Source organism: Phaethon lepturus, unplaced genomic scaffold (assembly GCF_000687285.1).
Source record: "Phaethon lepturus isolate BGI_N335 unplaced genomic scaffold, ASM68728v1 scaffold5723, whole genome shotgun sequence".
NCBI lineage: Eukaryota > Metazoa > Chordata > Aves > Phaethontiformes > Phaethontidae > Phaethon > Phaethon lepturus.
Window position 1 is genome coordinate 11,500 of NW_010526879.1, and position 19,546 is coordinate 31,045.

The window sequence follows — 19,546 nt, forward strand, 5'->3', positions numbered from 1 at the left end:
GGGAAGCAACGTCCTTCTGGAGGCGGCATCTCCAGCACTTCAGGGGAAAGGGCCAGCCCTGCCATCAGTGTGGGTGCGTGGGTGCATCTCCTTGTGCACCTGCTTGAGTGTCTTTGAACGTGGCTGCCCTGCTGAATCGCCTCTTGGTTATTGGTTGAGATGGAGCTAAAATAGGTTAATGTGAAAACAACAGGGAACAGGTCTCCAGGAAAATTCTGTCTTCTCCCAAATGAATAGTTTACAAGAACACTTTTTTATAAAAATACCATGTTCCCCAGCTTGAGTTATCATAATAATTTTGAACACTCCTGTCACGGCCCGAAAGGAGTTGTTTAGGATGACCTTCTTCCCCGTGAGACCAACGACCAAGTTCCTGATCCCCCTGGACTGAATTAAGGTGAAACAACACCAGCCAACAAATTTAACAATTTAATAATACAAAATGCAAGGCATGAGGTTACATAAAATGACTCAATGGCAAGTACTCTAAGTAATTCAACTAAACAAACAAATCCCCTCCAGCACATCTTTTACACTTCGACAAAGAGAGGAGAGAGAAAGAGAGAGAGAGAGAAGAGAAAGAGAGAAAGGCAGCAAAGAAGGTATCACCACCCGTGGATCCAGCGGCGTTCCGTTGGTCCTCTTGATGCTCCTTGGTGGTGGGGGTCCCCCTTTTTTGCTTCTGATGGTGTCCTTTTTATACAGTCCCAGTCCCACAATCTCCGTCTGCATGCATATGCAACAGGCTGGTTCAATCAGGCAGTGGCACCTCTGCAGGCCTCGGTGTCTCCTCCCGGTCATTGTGCAGGCTGATTCAATCAGGCAATGGCATCTCTTGGTGTCTCCTCCCAGTATTCAACCAGGCAAAGGCACCTTATCTCGGTCTTTTCTGGGGTCCACCCCGTATTAAGGCATGTTCAAGCTTTTGTACCAAGAAAAAGGTGTGAGTTCCTCAGAACCGTGAAATGTTTAAGACAGAAACTGCATATTGGTTCGCCACAACTCCTCATGGACCATGGGATTGAGTACACCCCCAGCAAGTCTGCAGATGACACCAAGCTGAGTGGTGCAGTTGACATGCCTGAGGGACGGGATGCCATCCAGAGGGACCTGGACAAGCTCGAGGAATGGGCCCATGCGAATCTCATGAGGTTCAACAAGGCCAAGGGCAGGGTCCTGCATCTGAGTCAGGGCAACCCCTGGTATCAGCACAGGCTGGGGGATGGAGGGTTGGAGAGCAGCCCTGCCAGAGGACTTGGAGGTACTGGTGGATGAAAAGCTGGACAAGAGCTGGCAATGTGCGCTCCCAGCCCAGAAGGAACCCATCCCTGGGAACATCCCAGGTCAGGTTGGACGGGGCTCTGAGCAACCTGATCTAGTTGGAGATGTCCCTGCTCATGGCAGGGGGGGTGGACTAGATGGCCTTGAAAGGTCCCTTTCCACCCAAACCATTCTATGATTCTATGAGTAACTCAGTCTCTGCTTCAGACCTCGTCCTGATTCTGACTGCTTGGCATGGACGTAAATGGAGAAAGCATTGCATTTACACCGATGGTAATAGCAGCCCAAGTTCGAAATAGTTTTTCTTTCCCCAGATCTCCCCTTTGTTGCCGAACCTTAAAATTTAAATCTACTTTTCTACCAAACACAACCATTAGAGTCATGACCATTTGGAGTATCTGGGTACTGTGCAGTTAGTGGATGGAGAGACATGGATTTTGACCATGGACTTCACAATGCTCTCGCTTCAGAAGGACTTTATATGTACCGAACACGAATCAAAATCAATAAGGACACATTTCATCCAGGGCTTTATACCATGCCCTGCCTTAGATGCCAATTTGAATGTCACACACAACAGAGTGAGTTTGGGCCCAGACTCTGAATTTATAACAAAAAATACATTCCCCTCTCTATTCTGAACAAAACCTGGCTTGCACTCTGCAGCTCCCGTCCTCCTGCTCTCCCTCATCAGTTCTCTTTTCCCTTTCACACATCAGCTGCAAACATCTAATTTGGCTGGGATGTTGAAGACAGGCTCATCTCTAGCAGTTCCAGACTGTTAATTCAATCAGTTCTTATATCAGCACCAACGTAAGTAAGTGAAAAAAGCTTTTGGATTCCATAGTCTTGTTAAAAACTCAGATAGATTTCTGGAAGGATTATTTGATTTGCTTCACTAGGTTTTATAAAGGTTTGTACACAGCATTTAAACTATTATTATTTACTTTTAACAAGCTATTTATGTCCTACTCTCCACTGCATAATCAATACTTCGCTCCCATCTGTTCAGAGATCCTGACATCAGCAAATTTCAATTCTCTGCTGAGTAAAAAGGAAGGAATAATTTAAACACAGTGAGTGAATGAGAGAAAAAGAGCCCAAGTAGGACTGATATGAACTAAATCTCCATGTCCAAAGGCAGCCAGGCATTCATTGTGGATCCAAGTCCTAAACTTGCCGAGGACATTGCTGAGAGCATTGAAAGAAGATGTTATGACTGGGAGTAGATTAAAGTGATGTCTATCCCTGACAAGAAGAATGTTTTGATAGCCATTAAAGCTGCTTGAATGAGTTTTCTTTTGAATTAATTTATTGAGCCTTCTGGAGGTTTTGGACTTTGCTCTGGAGCAGACCAAGGGACCTCACCTGGGCATTTCCAGGACTTTGCTCTGGAGCACCTCACCTGGGCATTTCCAGGGCCTCTGCTGCATGGTTGGCACAAAGTAACTTCTGAAACCGTTTTGGCTAAATGAAATCACCCCTCTATATGGTGAAAGGTGAGAGGAGGATGAATATCCGTGTGTGCAGAGGGATGCAGAAGCACAGATGGGTGATACAAAGGGAAGAGGTCCCAGTCCATTGCTGCCCCACCATTGTCAAGGCCTCAGGAGATACCCAAAATGATGAGGACCAAAGGATTCTGGCTTAATTTACAGTGCTATAAATACGGAATAACACCACTGAAGTTTTTGGATGAGGTCATGGGATAAAGTTCCCTCTACATGTGCCTCCACTGATGGCAGAGGAACCTACCTGACCTGGTAGACTAGACCCTAACATCCCGATTGCTAAAGTCAGATTAGAGAAGTACGGCTTGTGCCGTCATTAAGATTTGATGATCTTAAAGGTCTTTTCCAACTTGAATGATTCTGTGATCATGGAAAATGGATTCCAAGGACATACCATTGAACTCAGGTCTGCAGACCCTGAAGAAAAGGGATCTTCACTATATTAGGCAAGGTTTGCACTGTCTTCAGAGCCACACTCAAATAGAAACACTTTCCAGAATGCTCTTCTGCCTTTTTGTTTTAGTGTCTGGCCAAGATCACTCTGTAACAGCACTCTCAATTGAAGAAGCAGAAGATTAATCAAAAATCTGTAATCCAATGAACAGGCAGCTGTTTGGATCTGATTCCCTGGTGTAAATTTGGTATCATATTAGGAACACTAAGAGCTATACCTGTGGTAAGACATGGTAGAAAGCTGGAGCCATCTGAATGCTTAGTTTTTTCTTCCAAAACTGAAGAGCTTGATCGTAGTTTCACCACTGTTCAGGGTCAGTGTTTGGTTGAGCACTGATGGCAAGGAAGAAATGTATGTTTCAGAGAGCTACACCACAGGGATCACACTTGTTTACTTACTTTTTTATACCAAGAACAAATGCGTCTTTTCTCTTGCTGTGGTCCTTTGCAGCCCCAGCCTGTATCTTGAACTTTCCTAATCAACTTCTCAGCTATGTCTAGACCCAAAATTTTGGCAGAATTTGGGTGCAGAAGATCTTATTCTTCTGTATGCTCCTGTGTTGATACAGTTCCCAGGAGGTCCACCGAAGACCCTCCATTTGGAAGATGAGAGCAGCATCAAGGCGGCTGCTGCTGTAGCTAAAAATAGTGGCTTGAGCTGATGCAGCTGGTCTCCCTTTAGTGCTTAGTCCACACAGAACCGTAGCATCACAGAATGGGCTGGCAAGGACCTTTCAAGGCCATCTAGTCCAACCCCCCTGCCATGAGCAGGGACATCTGCAACCAGAGCAGGTTGCTCAGAGCCCCGTCCAACCTGACCTGGGATGTTCCCAGGGATGAGGCATCGACCACCTCTCTGGGCAACCTGGGCCAGGGGTTCACCACCCTCATTGTCAAAAATTTCTTCCTTACACCTAGTCTAAATCCGCCCTCTTTTAGTTTAAAACCGCCACCCCTTGTCCTATGGCAACAGGCCCTGCTAAAAGTCTGTCCCCATCTTTCTTCCAAGCCCCCTCTCAGCCCTGGCAGCTGCAGGAAGGTCTCCCCGGAGCTTCTCTGCTCCAGGCTGAGCCCCCCCAGCTCTCCCAGCCTGTCCTCCCAGCAGAGCTGTTCCAGCCCTCGGAGCATTGCTGGGGCCTCCTCTGGTCCCGCTCCAGCAGGTCCATGTCTCTCCTGTGCCGAGGGCTCCAGAGCTGGACGCAGCCCTGCAGGGGGGTCTCCCCAGAGTGGGGCAGAGGGGCAGAACCCCCTCCCTCGCCCCGCTGGCCACGCGGCTTTGGGGGCAGCCCAGGAATGCGCATGGAGTGTTGCTGCTTTTCAGCCAAGGCATTTAATTGAAATCTTAAGGCAATGGCTCATATTAGCAGGTTCAAGCCCTGCTTTTGGCCCAAAGATAGCCGTTTTCCAGCCAAATCTGCTAAGATGTTTTGTGGAGACTTTCTATTTATTAATTTATTTTTTGTCTACCCAAAGAAAGAGAAGCAAATGCATGATTTGGTGTGGAGACAGCCCAAGACAAAGAAACAGCGGATGTTCCTCTTCCCATCTGTATTCCAGTGTCACCGGATCTCCTGCTGAACTGAACTAAAACGCATTATTAAGTTTTAACATCATCTTTTTCAAGAAAGGTCACTTTGTGTCACTGCTGACTCCTACCTCACTATCTCAAAAATGCCATTGTGGTCTGGGATTTATTATCCTTACGATAACGGTATGCTCCATTTTTCCCATTTTGTCAGTTTTTTCACTCTCTTCATTATGCCTAGTATGACCAGAACTGAGTTGATTTGCTGGGTGGATTACTGTTTCTTTTGAACGAGGGTTGCTATTTTGTCCCTTTTTCTCCACTGCTTTGGCCTCATGACATTTTGGAGGGGAAGGAGGGAGGCAACGAGAGGTTATATCTTGAACAATTTCACCCTGGTGGAAAATACCAATGATTTAAAATAAATATACTCTCTGAGATATCACATTACCCTGCTGAGCTCATGTACAGCAGAGATAAAATGGCTTTTTTAGAACTAATTTTTCTTTCCCCACCATCTGAATGGAATATCAAGGTACAAAATTTAAAGTAACTGTTAGAAAAAAGTTTATACACAATGCTATCAACAGAGAGGAGCTGAAAATTAAATGGAAATGATTACTGGAGAACTCATTTCCTTTGCTACTGGGAGGCTAACAACAGTAATAAAAAATTTAGAAGTGAAAGCTGAGATTCTCCCCTTGGTGCCTGATTGTTTTCTGTTTATGTTCCTTTAAAATAAAGGGCCACATTGTAAATTAAATGTAATGCTTAATTCTTATTTTCCCTCCACTCAAACAGCATGTTTTCCTCTACGTGATTATTAACATAATGGTTCACCTCCCCAGTTGCTGTATACTGGCAGGTTTTTGTTTAGGCCGAGCAGCATGGATTGAGTGATAGCTGGGTCCCAGGCAGACAGAATCCAGTTGCCTCTTGGAACAGAGGTTGAGGGTGTTTTTTAACTTAAAACATGTGAAAAAGTAGAAAGAGAAAGAGCCTGTGCCCTTAAACATTTCTGTAGGTTTGTCTTAACTCAGCATCTCCTATGATACTCAAGTTATTTAGCTGAGCTTTCAACCTACTTGAGCTTTGGAGGCAACATCAATGCTTTGATGAGGAATCTCATCAGGGCAAGTGATTGACCATACTCCAAGGTACTACATATTGTTTACATTGGGGTCCTGGGTGGCTTTAAGCACCAGCGCATCACTTACTACCCACAGTCACCCTTGGGTGAAGTTGCAGGTTGAGCTGCACTGAAGCTGGCGAGCCCAAGCACACCCACCATGTTAGCATGGACCCAGGCTCTGTTCAGGAAAGGCACATATGGGCAGAGTCTTGATAGATCCAATCCCAACCCACCAGTGGCCATCCCATGTCCTCACCAAATACTCCTAAAAGGGCTTCAGCTCCTTTATGGCAATGGACTGTGAGAAATTTCTGTGGCTTAGTAGCTGGGACGTTCTAAGCTAAGCTGCAGGCAGGCTACAACCGGGCTATACCCAGCCTTATCGACAGGCATGCAGGAGCTGCTTGTCTTGAAGGGATTAAGGCTTGTATCATGAGCCTGGTCTTCCACTGGTGTGCAGAACAGAAGAAAGAAAATGTCAGTCTTATTTTCAAGAAGGGCAAGAAGGAGGCTAAGGAGTCTATAAGCTCGTCGGCCTCACTTCCACCCCTGAGAAGTTGATTGAGAAAATCCTCTGGGAAGAGATTTCCAAATTTGTTATGGACACGAAGGTGGTTAGGAGTAGTCAGCATGGATTTATAAAGGGGTAACCATGTCTGCAGAAGAGCCTTCTACAATGAAATTATTAGCTTGGTGAAAGAGAGGAGAGCAGCTGATGCTGTTTTTCTGAGTTTAGCAAAGCTGTCAACACAGTCCATGACAGTCTAATAGACAAACTGATGAAGTCTAGGCTAACTAGGTGGACGGTGAGGTGGATCAGCTCCTTGACTGTTCCTAGCTCTAGTTACCAAACCAGGGTGCCACAACAGAGACCTGAGTACTATGAGGCTCACAGCATAGTCACTCAGCACCAGTCACTCAGCACACCCGTGTAGATCCAGTCTGCCTCCCATGGGGCCCACACTCTTTGCTGCCAGCAGCTGCAGGCTTCCTCTGGCTGGGAAGCTGCTGAGCACCATGACAAAGGCTATTTGTTTCTGATGCTTTTCAGGACATGAGTCAAGGAGATGGCATTTTTGAAACCCAGAGGCAAATGAGAAAAAACCCCAAAACAATTGTACGTGTTGAGCTGTGGCATGCCGTCCCCACCACAAGGAGTGACTCGGCTGGTTAAGTGCAGGTGTCTGCTGTAGGGTGAACTCAATCTCCGGGCTTCATTCAACTGCTTATGCAGAGGTATCCACTGCTATTGGGGGTGCTTTGGGGTAAGAGGGCTGTGGGATATGCCACAGGTTGTAGGAGAGACCCACGTTCAATGGAAGTCTTCTGGGATACCCCAGGGTGTCTCAGCGATGCTGCATCACTAAAGGTGAGCAGTTAAACTGCATTTCTATGGCATAGACAGCTGAATTCAATTATTTGAATTGGGACCTAAATTCAGATTCAGGACAGAAATACTTGGATTTCTGGGGGAGATGTCAGGGTAGGAGTGGCTGCTCTGTGTCACCCAGGAGGCCAGATTAGAGCCATTCATCTGCTCTAAGCTCAGGCTCTCCCACCCTCTGAAATCTCCAAAAATCCTGTGGTTCAGCTACCAAAACAACTCTAGGATGGTACTGGTAGCTTTGAAGAAAAACAACAGAGCTGTAATTGAAACCTCTGAATGAAAGGAAGTGTTGCATAAGGTTATACCAACCTGGATCCCTCCTCTCTTTCTTACTTTCCTTTTTTGTGCGTGTTTAGTCTTCCACAACTCACTGATGTTTTTTCCTTCTTTCACTTTCCTTTTAGTTTTGCATTATTTCATATCCTTGTGTATAAAAACATTAAGGTAATATAAAGGACTCCATTGTGCCTGTTACCAAACAGTAGACTGTACCCCAGCACGTCAGGTACAGTCACTGAGCTCTACAGCACCCACTGGCTTGCAGCCAGGGCCACTTACAGAAGAGCCAGAAATACATTAATTCCTGTATTTCACCAGCTCTGCATGTGCTGCCTTGGCTGCTGTGATACAGCAAAGATAAAACTTCTTTAGAAGCAAGGAAGGTAGAAAAGCTTCCTGTGGTCTTCATTGAGACCACTGCTGGCTTCACAACACCGCAAGGCACGCTTTGGGCTGCATGTTGGTTATGATCTGAGCTGTTGTAGGTGATATGCTGGCTGGGCTGGCACCTCTTGGAGTGAGGGAGAAGTTCAGAAACCAGCTGTCATTTCTTTCTTGGGGTTTGAGTGTCTAAGGCACAAATGCAATAGTAAAAGGAGGAGCATACCTACTTGCAGTACCCTCTGTTTGGAGCTGTACTGGCAGACAGGGAGTTTTGGTGATACTTCTGCACTGCAAGATGTGCCTGGTAACCACTGGGCAAAGTTGCTTTTTCCTTCTGCAGGGGCAGCAAAGAACATGGTGGGGTGCAGGATAGAGCTCGTCCTTCCCTGTAGGATAGGCAGCCATACCCCTGGGCTGCATGCTGGGGAGCTGTGAGACCAACCAACCTCCTCTGGAAAGCACCTGGGTGGTCTTTGCAGGAGGACTGAAATCAGAGCTGTTGCCCACCGGTGACTCCCGCTCGTCCTGACCTGTTTATCAGCCTCAGGTTTAGTTTCGTGACGAGTAGGAATTCATACACCTGCCAAGTGAAGCAGCAAGACTGGGGAAGGAGCAGTTGGGTGGTGAGGACTCTCAAAACTTGAGCTGAAGCAGGTGGTGCTGGAGGTCAGACCCTGATGTTTGGAGGTGCCACGCATCTACAGCAGTGCTGTGATCCCACAGGGCTCCCGAACAGCATTGGGCCTTCAGCAAATGAATAACCAAACCCGGCAAGCCCCATTTACTACACCATGAAATGAACATCTTATTGAGGAGAGGAAATAAAAAAAAAAGAAAGAAGAAAAGTCAAGATGCGCACGGAGGTGCCAGGTTTAGCCAAGGCAAAGGAGCATCTCTGTGAGTACCTGGGCTCCTGCTCGTTTCCGTGTGGGTGTTTGGCTTTCAGCCCTCACCAGCTCCTATCTCTCAATCGCCGCCACCACAGGAAAATGCTTGCTGCTTACCGTGTCACTCTTTGCACACCACAGGCACAGCTGGGAGGGTTTTCAGGCTGTGGCACCGGTGAGACTCACAGCACGCACGTTCGTGGTGGCTCGTACCCACCTCTCCCCATCTCCCTCCCCCCATCCTCAATGGGTTTCTTTGTTTTTTAAGCTGAAGAGAGAAGCAGGCACTTCTTCTTGTGGTTTGCATCACAAGCCCTACAGTAAGCTTAACACCATGCCTGCTCTAGCAGTTGCTCAAACGTGCTCCTGTACAAGTCACTCTTATATTTGGCTGCTTTAGCTATATGGGACCACAGCTGGAGTGCAGAGAGCCCTGGCTCTGGTCAGAGAGGTGTTAAACCTCCTTGCTTTTCAGTTACTTAACTACAAGGGGTTATTCAGCACCTTCCTTCCCTAGTCTACGCTCTTGGGGTGTCCCTGCATTGGTGTCAAACGCAAACGGCTGTGCCGTTGCAAAGGAAGCGTTCCTAACAGTCATTGAGTGCGATACTGCCAGTCTTCAAATGCTTAGAAAGGCGTTCTCCAGTCTGGATCAGGCCATCCAGACTCCATCCGTAGCATGTGGACAGAGCCAGGCCCTCCCAGGACTTGGCTGATCCGGCCTCATTCAGGTGTCAGAGGAAGATGGCCTGAATCACCCCCTAATAGCAACGACCTCTGCACATCTGGCTCCGCAACCCCTTTGAGATACCGGACGCCATTTACAGACGTGTTGCCTTCTGGTAGCGAAAAGGAACATTTTACTCTCTTCTTGGATACCTTTGCACGGTGCCAAATCCTTGTTTTAGATACTCATCTGTGAAGTAGTTACAGTTGTTCAAATGCTTGCTGATCCTGTGTATTTACGGGTTGAATTTCCCGTGGGGGACATCACCCAGAAAGCGCAAAGCCATTTTAATGATTTTTCTAAGCACCTCTCTTCTTTATCCCTATTTAATCACTTCAATGCCTGTTTTCCACGACACAATTGTACACAACATTTTATTAAACTGTACAAACAGCACTGGCATTTAAAAAATTCATGTTAACTGTTCTAATTAAACATGATGACCAGCTGCACAAACTGTGAGCACAGATGCCCCTTACATTTCATACAGCACAAACCAGGATTTCACGAGAGTTACTGGACTGAAACTTTTTTCAGGGCACTTTGCTTTTCTTGTCGATATCAGGCACTTCTGCTCTTGGTCCTGCAGGATCCGGTTCCTGCAGTCGCTGCCAGCGGTACCCCAGCACTGCCTGCAAGGCTGCATTCATTCTGTTGGGAGGTCCAAGCTGAGAGCCTGGTCCAACAGAGCCAGAAAGGCACCTCTGAAGGGAATCTGATTTTGGGGTGACTCACCTTCTACAGCTTCTCTTCTCCATGGACGGGAGGAGTTCCTGCAATGAAGCTCCAAATGTATACACTTCAATTAGAGCCTAACACCAGCTGGCTGACTGCCTAAATCTAAACTACTACAGAATCCTCTATCTGGGCTTTGGCTTAATTTTGACCCAGTTTTTAATTGGTGTCTCAGTGACAGGCAGTAACTGTGTGGCTCTGCATCCCTCCGACCTCAGAAAACTGTGCATCTTTATTTAAAAGGATCCCATGATGAAAGGATCACAGAAAAGATTTGTTTTAACCCATCTACATTTCCACAGATTGTGAGGGGATAGAAAACACAGCAAAATGTCACGAGGCGAACGAGAGGACCACCCTCACCCGATGTGCTGTCCTGCTCTGTGACCGTTGGGTGCACCTTGTTGACCTGTGTCTGCAATGCATGCCAAGGAGCTGGGACATCATTTAGAGCAGTAGGAAAGATATCAGCCTTTGCAAGGACTGATTACTACCTTTCAAGTAAAATATGTCAATGCTGTGACTGGAAGGCCAGTTTTACAATGCTTAAACCATGGTTTGAGGAAACCTCTTCCACCTTTCTCAAGCAGTTATAGGATAAAACTCCAGAAAGCCCAGTCCAGATTTTGCTCTGGGCCTGGCGTGTGCAAGGACAGTTAAAGCTTTAGAACAGGGGTTCTCGAGGCTTTCTGAGGGACTGCAACTTCCCACCCTTTCTGATCAAGTACTAAGTGTAAACCACTGGTCCTGTGTATCGATCTTGACACTTGCCATGGCAATGATCCTCCTTTGGGGTTGAGTCCTTAGCTCCAGGGCTTCTGATTGAGATGTATGAATGCTGGAACGGGCACCTGCAAAGTCTCTTTGTCCCAGTGGAGCAAAATTGAATCCTAACTTCTGTGAACATAATTTTTAAAGTGTGTAGGGAGTTAAGTTACTTCTTCAAATCTCCTCTGCACACATGCAAAATTCTGCACATGTACAAGTGGAGGTTACCAAAGCACCTAGCCTGAAGTCTTTCCAGATGCCCTCAGACCTTGAGCAAACCACTTGTCCTTAAGAAGAAGTCGGGCCTAGGTGAGAATTGCAGAAATGGGCACTGACATCACCAGAAGCTCAAATATACTTGTTTTTTCTTACAGAGAGACTCAGTGGCTGTGTGTACAAGTAGTGGGGAACAGGTTTTGACACCTCCTCATTTTCAGATGCTCTCAACTTCATGAACATTGGGAAAGGAGAGAAGAGAGACCAAAAGTTACCACGAAGAAACTTCACCATTAGAGTGGCTGGCATCTGCTACAGACTGGAATAAGCTGGAAGCCTCCAGGTGTGGTCAAAACTTTCACTGAGGTGTTTTTCTGGTGGGTTCTTGATAAAAATAACCACGCACAGTCTTCAGTTGAAAAAGTGTTACTCAAACCATTACAGAAAATTCCTTCAGTAAGGCAGATCTCAGGAAAATATTTTCTCCATTTTAGGGTTCACAAAAGAAAAGTTGCTGAACATATTTTGGTCCATGCTGTTAATCAGTGCTCTGTCGGCACAGGACAGTCTAGGTTTTTCATTTAGAAATTCCTTGTCGAAGTTGCTACAGTCACTCGGAGATTTCTTCAAGAAAAGGAAAAAAAAGAGAATGTCAAATCACTAATATTCAGATCTTGATTACAACAGTACTGGCCCTATCAGACTGCTTCTTATGGACTCAGATCAACTAGTTGGGAGCAAGCTCAGCTCAACAGGGGAACCTGCAATGCATTTGGTCTTGGCCTTTTGCACAATGATTATTTACTCCAGCCCAAATGATGCACAGTAACATGTCAAACTGCAGAAGACTTCTGTCTGAGCTCTTGATACCCAGCAGTCAGAGCTAATAACTTGCTTATTACCATACTATTGAACTAGTAATGGGAATAAATATTATATAGGAGGCACTGAGCCTGTGATCCATGAATTCTTCCAGGAAGGGATGTTACAGCTGTCTAACATGGCAGACTGGACCCATCAATTAAATAAGACTTGTGAAGGACTGCAAAATGAAAGTACTATGCAAGTGTCAAATTAAATTATATTATTATTATCAATAGGTTAATAGGACTGTTATTGATAGTCAAGACCACCCTGATTTAAGTGACCACCTGGTTACCTGAACTGCTTTTCCTTCTTTACCTTCTGCAGTGCAATGAAAAATAATCCCTACAGAATGGGCTGTACTTGTGTGGTTAAGGGAACATGCTTTAAGTGGCATGCAGACTTCTGCCATAGTAACTGAGGAAGTGACAAGTAATTTATGGTTTCTCAGGTCTGGGCATGCCAGACTTGGGCTTATAGCCATCAGAAAGGAGTAGTCATGATGATCAAGCCAGGTAGCCCAGCCAGTAGAGGTACATAGTTCACAATTATCTTTCCGATGACTGGACGCTATGGCAGATCCAAACTGTTGATGGTTTCAGCTGCTTGTATCTGAAGTACACAGCATACCAGACAGCCTATGAACAATTTAATCTGCATTTAGACCTTTAAGAGTCAACACTTTCCATTCTGATTGCCCAAGACCAAGGCACTCCATTTACTTTTAGACAGAGAGGCTACATGTGCAGAGCAACCCCAGAAGACAACCCTGAAAGTTTGAGGGCTTTTTGAAAGCCTTAACTTGATGCCTGAAACTGTTATTTCCAGCATGAAGCAGATATTTATCCACCTTTAAAATGCTGACTCCGTGAACCTAAACAGGCTTTGAGACCTCCGACATTAAAGACCCATGTATGAAGATTTTGGAGAGAGACGCCAAATAAATGGGTTTATATCATTACTGTGGGTCCTGGCTTTGGTTTATTGCTAGCACGAGGTAGAAGGTCTAAATATTTGGGGAATGAACAATTCAGGAAAAGCTGGAATGAGATAATCCATTCTATGATTCTATGAGACAACTGAAAATAAAAGATGCATCCTTACCACTCTTGGTTTGAAAGGAGGCTCCATTCTTCTTTCTTCTAAAGCTTCCCAGTTTATTTCTCGGAAAAAGGCATGCTGGCGGATGTTACCTCTTGCTCCCAGTCTCCTCTCAGGTTCTCTCACAAAAAGCTAGAATGTTGAAGAAAGATAAATACCCTAGTCTTTCATCAATAACAGCATATTCATTAGGACAGTCCTACGAGATAGGGTCTCGGACTTCAAACTCAAGCATGCTTGGTGAGAATGTGAAGATTCTTTTAACTTACTAAATTTCTATTTGGGGAACCAGTTTGGATTCTTAGCCTAATATGCTACAACTGAGAGACCTTGGCCATATTTTTCCTTTGCAGGAGAAAGAGGACAAATTTGCTATAGTGGCAACAAAACGTGTATCTGAGCATGCAAATACACAGCTTCATGGGTGAAATATCTGGATCGCACCTGCAAGCTTTTGTCTGGACAATTTCTTGTTATCAGAAATTGAAATGCTTGAAATATAAACATAACTTCTGAAAATACTAGTCTGGCCTATGTGGGGTTGCATGCACCTTCTACACCTTTGGACACTTGGAGTGTCAGTATTTGACCCTTTGTAATTAATGGAGAAAAACAGACATCCGTTACACACTTAAAGATGAGATAGAAGACACCCTGGAAGTACTTGTTTCTTTCCACTGATTAGCTCAGATGCTGACAACTGTCTACTCTGTCAAAAGACTCCCAATTCATATAGCTTGTGTTTGCTGCACACTGCAGGCTACAAGTCCTGTGGATGACTAATTCTGCAGAAGGTAGGAAAAAACTAGAACTGGGGGCATATCTTTTCACCATCAGCTATGTGCTGGTCTGAGTCCACTCTTCAGTTTAGTGTAAACACAGCCTGTTTTGTCATAGATGTTTTTATGGTGATGCAGGAGTCATTTGGCTCTGGGAGCAGCTGAAGTGTTTCTGGGGGAGAGTTTCAGGATTGCTAAACGCTTCAGAGCTCCTCTCAACATTTGTGAGCAGCATGTAGTGCTGAAATATTGCTGTAAAGGTGGGTGTCAATAGTTGAAAATTTATCTTTGCATCTGTAGTAAAATGTCTGGGCCCTCTGGGCTAGCTGGTCCATAGCATGCCAGATCCTAGATGCCTCTAAAGTCAATGGAGAGGAATGGTGGCAACACTTGGTAACAGGTGACCTGAATACAGCCAGGATGTTCTACTTCAGAGGGAAGGGCAAATTTTCAAAAGCACTTTGCTGTTGGAGGTCATCTCAAAATGGACTTGGTTTACATATGATAGAAGTTTCTTGCTACCCTATTTGGCTAACAGTGAGCATACGATAGATACCATCAGCAAAGAACAAACAGAAATATCTAATGCCAAAAGTGGAAGCAGAAGAATCTGATATATGGACAATTGAGGGCCTGTTTAAAAAAAAAACCCAAGCATTGGGTGTTGGTGAACATTGTGGGCAAAGCCTCACCAAAACTGAAGTGTCCTACAGGCAACTGATTACACAGCAGTGCAGACTCTATAGGTCAAATTCTGTGCTGATAACACAGGCATTAAGCAGAGTCAGTGGCAATGAGAGTAGCCCATAGTGGAGAAAAGGTTTTTTTTTCCTAAGCAAGGAAGTTTATTGATTGATACAGAGATGATTGCCGTCTCTAATCCTGATAGAAATACAAGATGTTTGTGCAGAAGGATGGCAGCGAATGTCCCAGAAATAGATGTTCAAAATCTCAGTCTGCTATGGTATGTCTTCCTGAAAAACTGCTTTTGAATGTTTTCATTATTATAATTTTATAGTGATATCTAAACATCTGGGCCCAACACAGGTGCTAAAATAATCTCCTGTTCTCCATTTTTTTATAGTAGAATGCTGTATATTGCCCTGTCGCTTTGTAAATGCCAAAGTCAAGGTAGGGACTTGACTTGGCTTCAGCTGGGATAGAGTTAATTCTCTTCATAGAAGTTAGTGTGAGGCTATGTCTTGGATTTGGGATGAGAAAATGTCAAATTTGACCAAAATTAAAATCAACCAGTGATGAACAAATTACCTCATATCAGCTGAGCCATTATAACCTTCTCATGCTCTCTCACCATGCTGCATTTCAAGGTAGAATGCCTTAGCTTAGATCATGTTCAACATTAGTACAAGGCCTGACTGAGGGAAGGTAACTTACTAGACTAATTGTAACTTCACTGCATTTCTATCTTGCAACTCTAGAGTAATTTGCATCCCAAGCCAGAAAGGTTACAGTGCTAAATGGCATGGGGCTGAGAAGAAGGCACATGCTAGGTAGGAGACTGAAAAGGCCAAAACTCCAGATGACATGGTGCTATTAGCTTCAGTAGGTCCACCACTTCAGGACACAGCTCAGGCTTTGTTTTCCTGCTCTTTAGCTCAGTGCAAAGGTGCAAAATATTCCCTACTGAAAATCAAGCTGAACACCAAAGCAATCTACCCTAGATGTCCTCATATCTCTGAGGCACAAGAACTGCTTCAAAGACATAATTTTCAAGGAAGTCACTGTAACCCTTATTTTGAAGCCTGGCAGAATACCTTTTCCAGGAGTTAACGTGCCTTACACCTAGAAGATTGCTCTGCAAAGAAACTGATCTCTGCTTGGATCTGATACCCTGTGATCCTACTCACTGAATGTGAGAAGCCATCATCACAACTCAGGAGAAAGAAGACAGAAAGATGGACTTATGACCTAGGTCAGGTGTGCTTCGAGGTCCACAGACAAGAAAGTGACTCCCTCTGGTCCTATCACACTAAACATGTTTCTCTGAACAACAGCTGAAGATGCACAAATCAAATATGACAGTTCTGGCAAGAAGACTTTTGTTCAATGTGTGGTAAATCTTACCTTCACTAAAATGTCCTTGGCATCCTTGTCAAGCCAGCGAGGGTAGAACGGGTTATCCATACGGATAGACTGGAAAAGCTCCTCTTCATCTTGACCGTGGAAAGGAGACTGGCCAATAAGCATCTCATACAGGAGGACACCAAAGGACCACCAGTCAACGGAAGTGTTGTACTTCTGTCCCAGCAATATCTGCCCAAAGAGAGGAGTGACAAAGACAGTCGCAAAATGTTTGACATCAGTATTGTGACTTCAGAAGTGTGGCCAGACCCTGGCCTTTCAACAGCCACTTTGCACTGAGTGGGATAGTAGAGGAATGGGAATTTGTTCTCAGTCAGTCCATCGGTTTGTGCCTTTCTGTGTCAGCTGTAAAGTGAAGGCTACATCCAGTGTGTGGGGGCCAGGGAGGGTCAGCTGGAGTGATGACCTCCCCTAAGAAGGAATGTGGCATTTTCTTCCCTTACAAACCTGGCCAGACACTACCAAGGTCTCAAACTTCCCCTCTGAGGAATCAAAATTAATCTCACCTGCCTTTAGATATCTGTTATGGCGATACCTATAGCTGAATCAGTTATCATTAGCTCCTTTTATAGTCCAGGAAGAGAATTAGCCCTATTTTAAATATCCAGTTAAGTATCTACCTGCTGTAAAACACAACCCCCTACTTGCCTCCTTTGGTTATCAAGGAGCCTAGACAACTTGCTTATATATAGATATTTACATTGCAGATGTCTAAATATACATGTGATGTCTACGCTGTCTAGGATCCTTATCAGGATTTTAGGGCTGGAGAGGGGAATAGTTCATTTTAAGGCACAATCTTTACTCTTGAGCCCACAGCCCGGTGGCACATGTGATCCCCTATACTATAGGTGCAGAGTGGTTATCAGTGACAACCTATGGAGACAGCTTAATAGCAGTGAAAACAACTATCCAGGTCAGTACATATGAAACTGCTGACAGCTGAAAAATTATGATTTAGAGAGGTGATCTTTACTGCTGGCTCTGAGGTACAGTGCGAGTAGGTGAGCAATTTCTTCACTGTTTTCGTACCTTGTCTGCGTTGCTTGTAAATTGCCACTTGGGCCCAGATTAATCTTATTGCCTAAAGGTTATGTGCCTCATTAATTTAGTTATCCTGAGCCTCTGCACCAGGAGAGGTTTAGACTGGACATTAGGAAGAATATCTTTACTGAGAGGGTGGTCAAATACCGGAACAGGCTTCCTAGAGGGATGGTCAATGTCCCGTGCCTGTCAATCTTTAAGAGGCATTTAGACAATATCCTTAATAACATGATTTAACGTTTGGTCAGCCCTGAAGTGGTCAGGCAGTTGGACTAGATGATCATTGTAGGTCCCTTCCAACTGAAATATTCTCTCTTCTCTTCTCTCCTCTTTGCCTAGCCTAGCCTAGCCTAACGGAGGAAAAATGGTGATTTATTAAGGTAGGAAGGGATTACTTGTCTTCGGGATGTTTGCCCTCCTACAACACTGTAAAGTGCCATCAGATGCTTCACTTTTAGAAGAATTTTTTGATGTTAAGTGGGAAGAATCCCCTTTTAATGTACCAATGGCAACTAGCAAAGCAGGATCTTAATATCAGAAGTCTAAACCCAAGCTGATCTAGAGTGTTCATGACTAACACAACAGTCTCCAAAAATGCAAAAGAGGAGATGCAAAAAGGACAAAATATCCTATTTGAATATAAGGCAATATATACAATGTGTTTCACTCATAGTCAAAAAAAAGGAAGGACTCCCAAATATATTTATTCTGAGTCACTTATAAACAAAATCACCCCAACATTTCCTTCTGAAAAGACACATTTTTTTTATAAGGCTTTACCTTTTAAAGTAAAAAATGTCTGGAGAATGAAATTAAATATTTTATGGCAATCAAGGAAACAAATTATTAGCTTTGCAATTCTCTGGAAAGAATAAACACACTCAGAAATTTCATTTCAGGTTAAGTCTTTTTTTTTTTTTTTTCCCCAAATATATTTTTAAATAAAAAATTGCTTGTCTACTGACCCAAAGTCCCCTTATTTGCACGGCTGTAGCCAAGGTGCTGGGTCTGTAACAAATTACAGTGCTAGCAGCCACACTGAAATACTGACAAAATGTCCAGTGTTCCGGCCTCTGGCGGGAGAGATGATCCATAAACTCTAGCAGTGCTTTCAATTTAGAGGTAAAATGTTTTATATGCACTCGTATCTCTAAAATAAATGATGGTGCAGAAATAAACCTCTGAGCTATTTTAGTCTTTCTCTCTTCTATGAAGTAAAATAACAGATAATGGATTATCACTTGGTGCTCTTTTTTTTTAAGACCAGAGAATAGCTTTTTTTTCCTAAATAAAGGCATATCAAAGTGGAATAAGAGACAATTGCAGCTTGGCTGCAGAGCACACTTACACCTGCTCTTAGGCAATACAAAGCCAATTGATTTGAGGAGACAAGCCTTTGTGTCAGCAGTGGTGTAACCTAGATGAGAATCAAGCCCATGGTGCACAGGAAAAGATCAAAGAATTATAGTGGAGGGAAAAAACCCAAAAGCTTTAAAAGCTATTTGGAAAGTACCAATATCCATCATGAAAACACTAAAGTCAGGAAATGTGATCTTGAAAGGCAAATAAATGGATTTCAGAGTGATGTAGGACATGATGCATGGATGACTCGTAGGCTCTTCTCTAAGATGAAAAATGTTTTCTTTGGCCCCAATTTACCACCTAATTAGTCAAAGCCTCTCCATAGTAAGATCTGTCATTGTGTGAAGTCACCAGGTTAAGGGAGCTTTCTCTCTTCTGGAGGGATCTAGTCCAAAATATCTAAATCTACTAGGAAAAAAACCCCAAAAGACTCTGTCTGGGAAAAAAATGGAAAGAAATAAGGGGAAGGGCAAAGGATCTCGCTATGGGCAAGCTGCAGTCTCGTGTCTGTGACCATCCAGTTTTATTGCATGGACACATGTAGGCCAGGTTCAGCTTTTCTCCACCAAGTATCAGTAGATATCAACTACAGAAAGAATAGAGGAACTGCTGATATGTTTTTGCATGGAGCTTGGAGACTGTCTTTATGCACATCACCTCTGGCATTTGGAGGGGGAAAATCAGGATGTATGACCACTCTCATGCTTATGTCTCCAAGCATCTCAGTCCCTTCTAGAAGCAGCTATTGGTTGTTTTTTATCTACACAGACCTTCAAGCCTGTGCTCAGTTTTAAGTTTATGTCTCTGATGGCAGAGCCTTTTCAGAGCATATAGTGCCTTGTTCAGCTCTGGGAGGATGCTCATGATGCAGGCTGTGTTTTACAGCCAGCGAAGAACCTGTCTGAATAAGAGGGAAGTCCAAGCTTACAGCTGCCATCCCTATTCAAGCAGCAGAGCGTATCCCAGAAGGAAGGTGAACCCCAGTCCCTGCTTTATCATGGATCCAAC

The 19,546-nt window shown here is 44.4% G+C and overlaps 1 protein-coding gene across 1 annotated transcript in view; it reads right to left on the reverse strand.

Annotated features, from left to right (window-relative positions):
• Positions 1–11,580: 11,580 nt before the first annotated feature.
• The window catches only part of LOC104617780 (protein kinase C theta type-like), a gene marked incomplete at its 5' end in the record, with an annotated part of 31,136 nt that continues 23,170 nt past the window's right edge, over positions 11,581–19,546 (reverse strand). The window contains 3 exons of the mRNA XM_010283195.1: positions 11,581–11,909; positions 13,254–13,382; positions 16,115–16,303. Of these exons, the coding sequence (XP_010281497.1) occupies positions 11,754–11,909; positions 13,254–13,382; positions 16,115–16,303 (474 nt within the window). The remainder of the gene's footprint in view (positions 11,910–13,253; positions 13,383–16,114; positions 16,304–19,546) is intronic.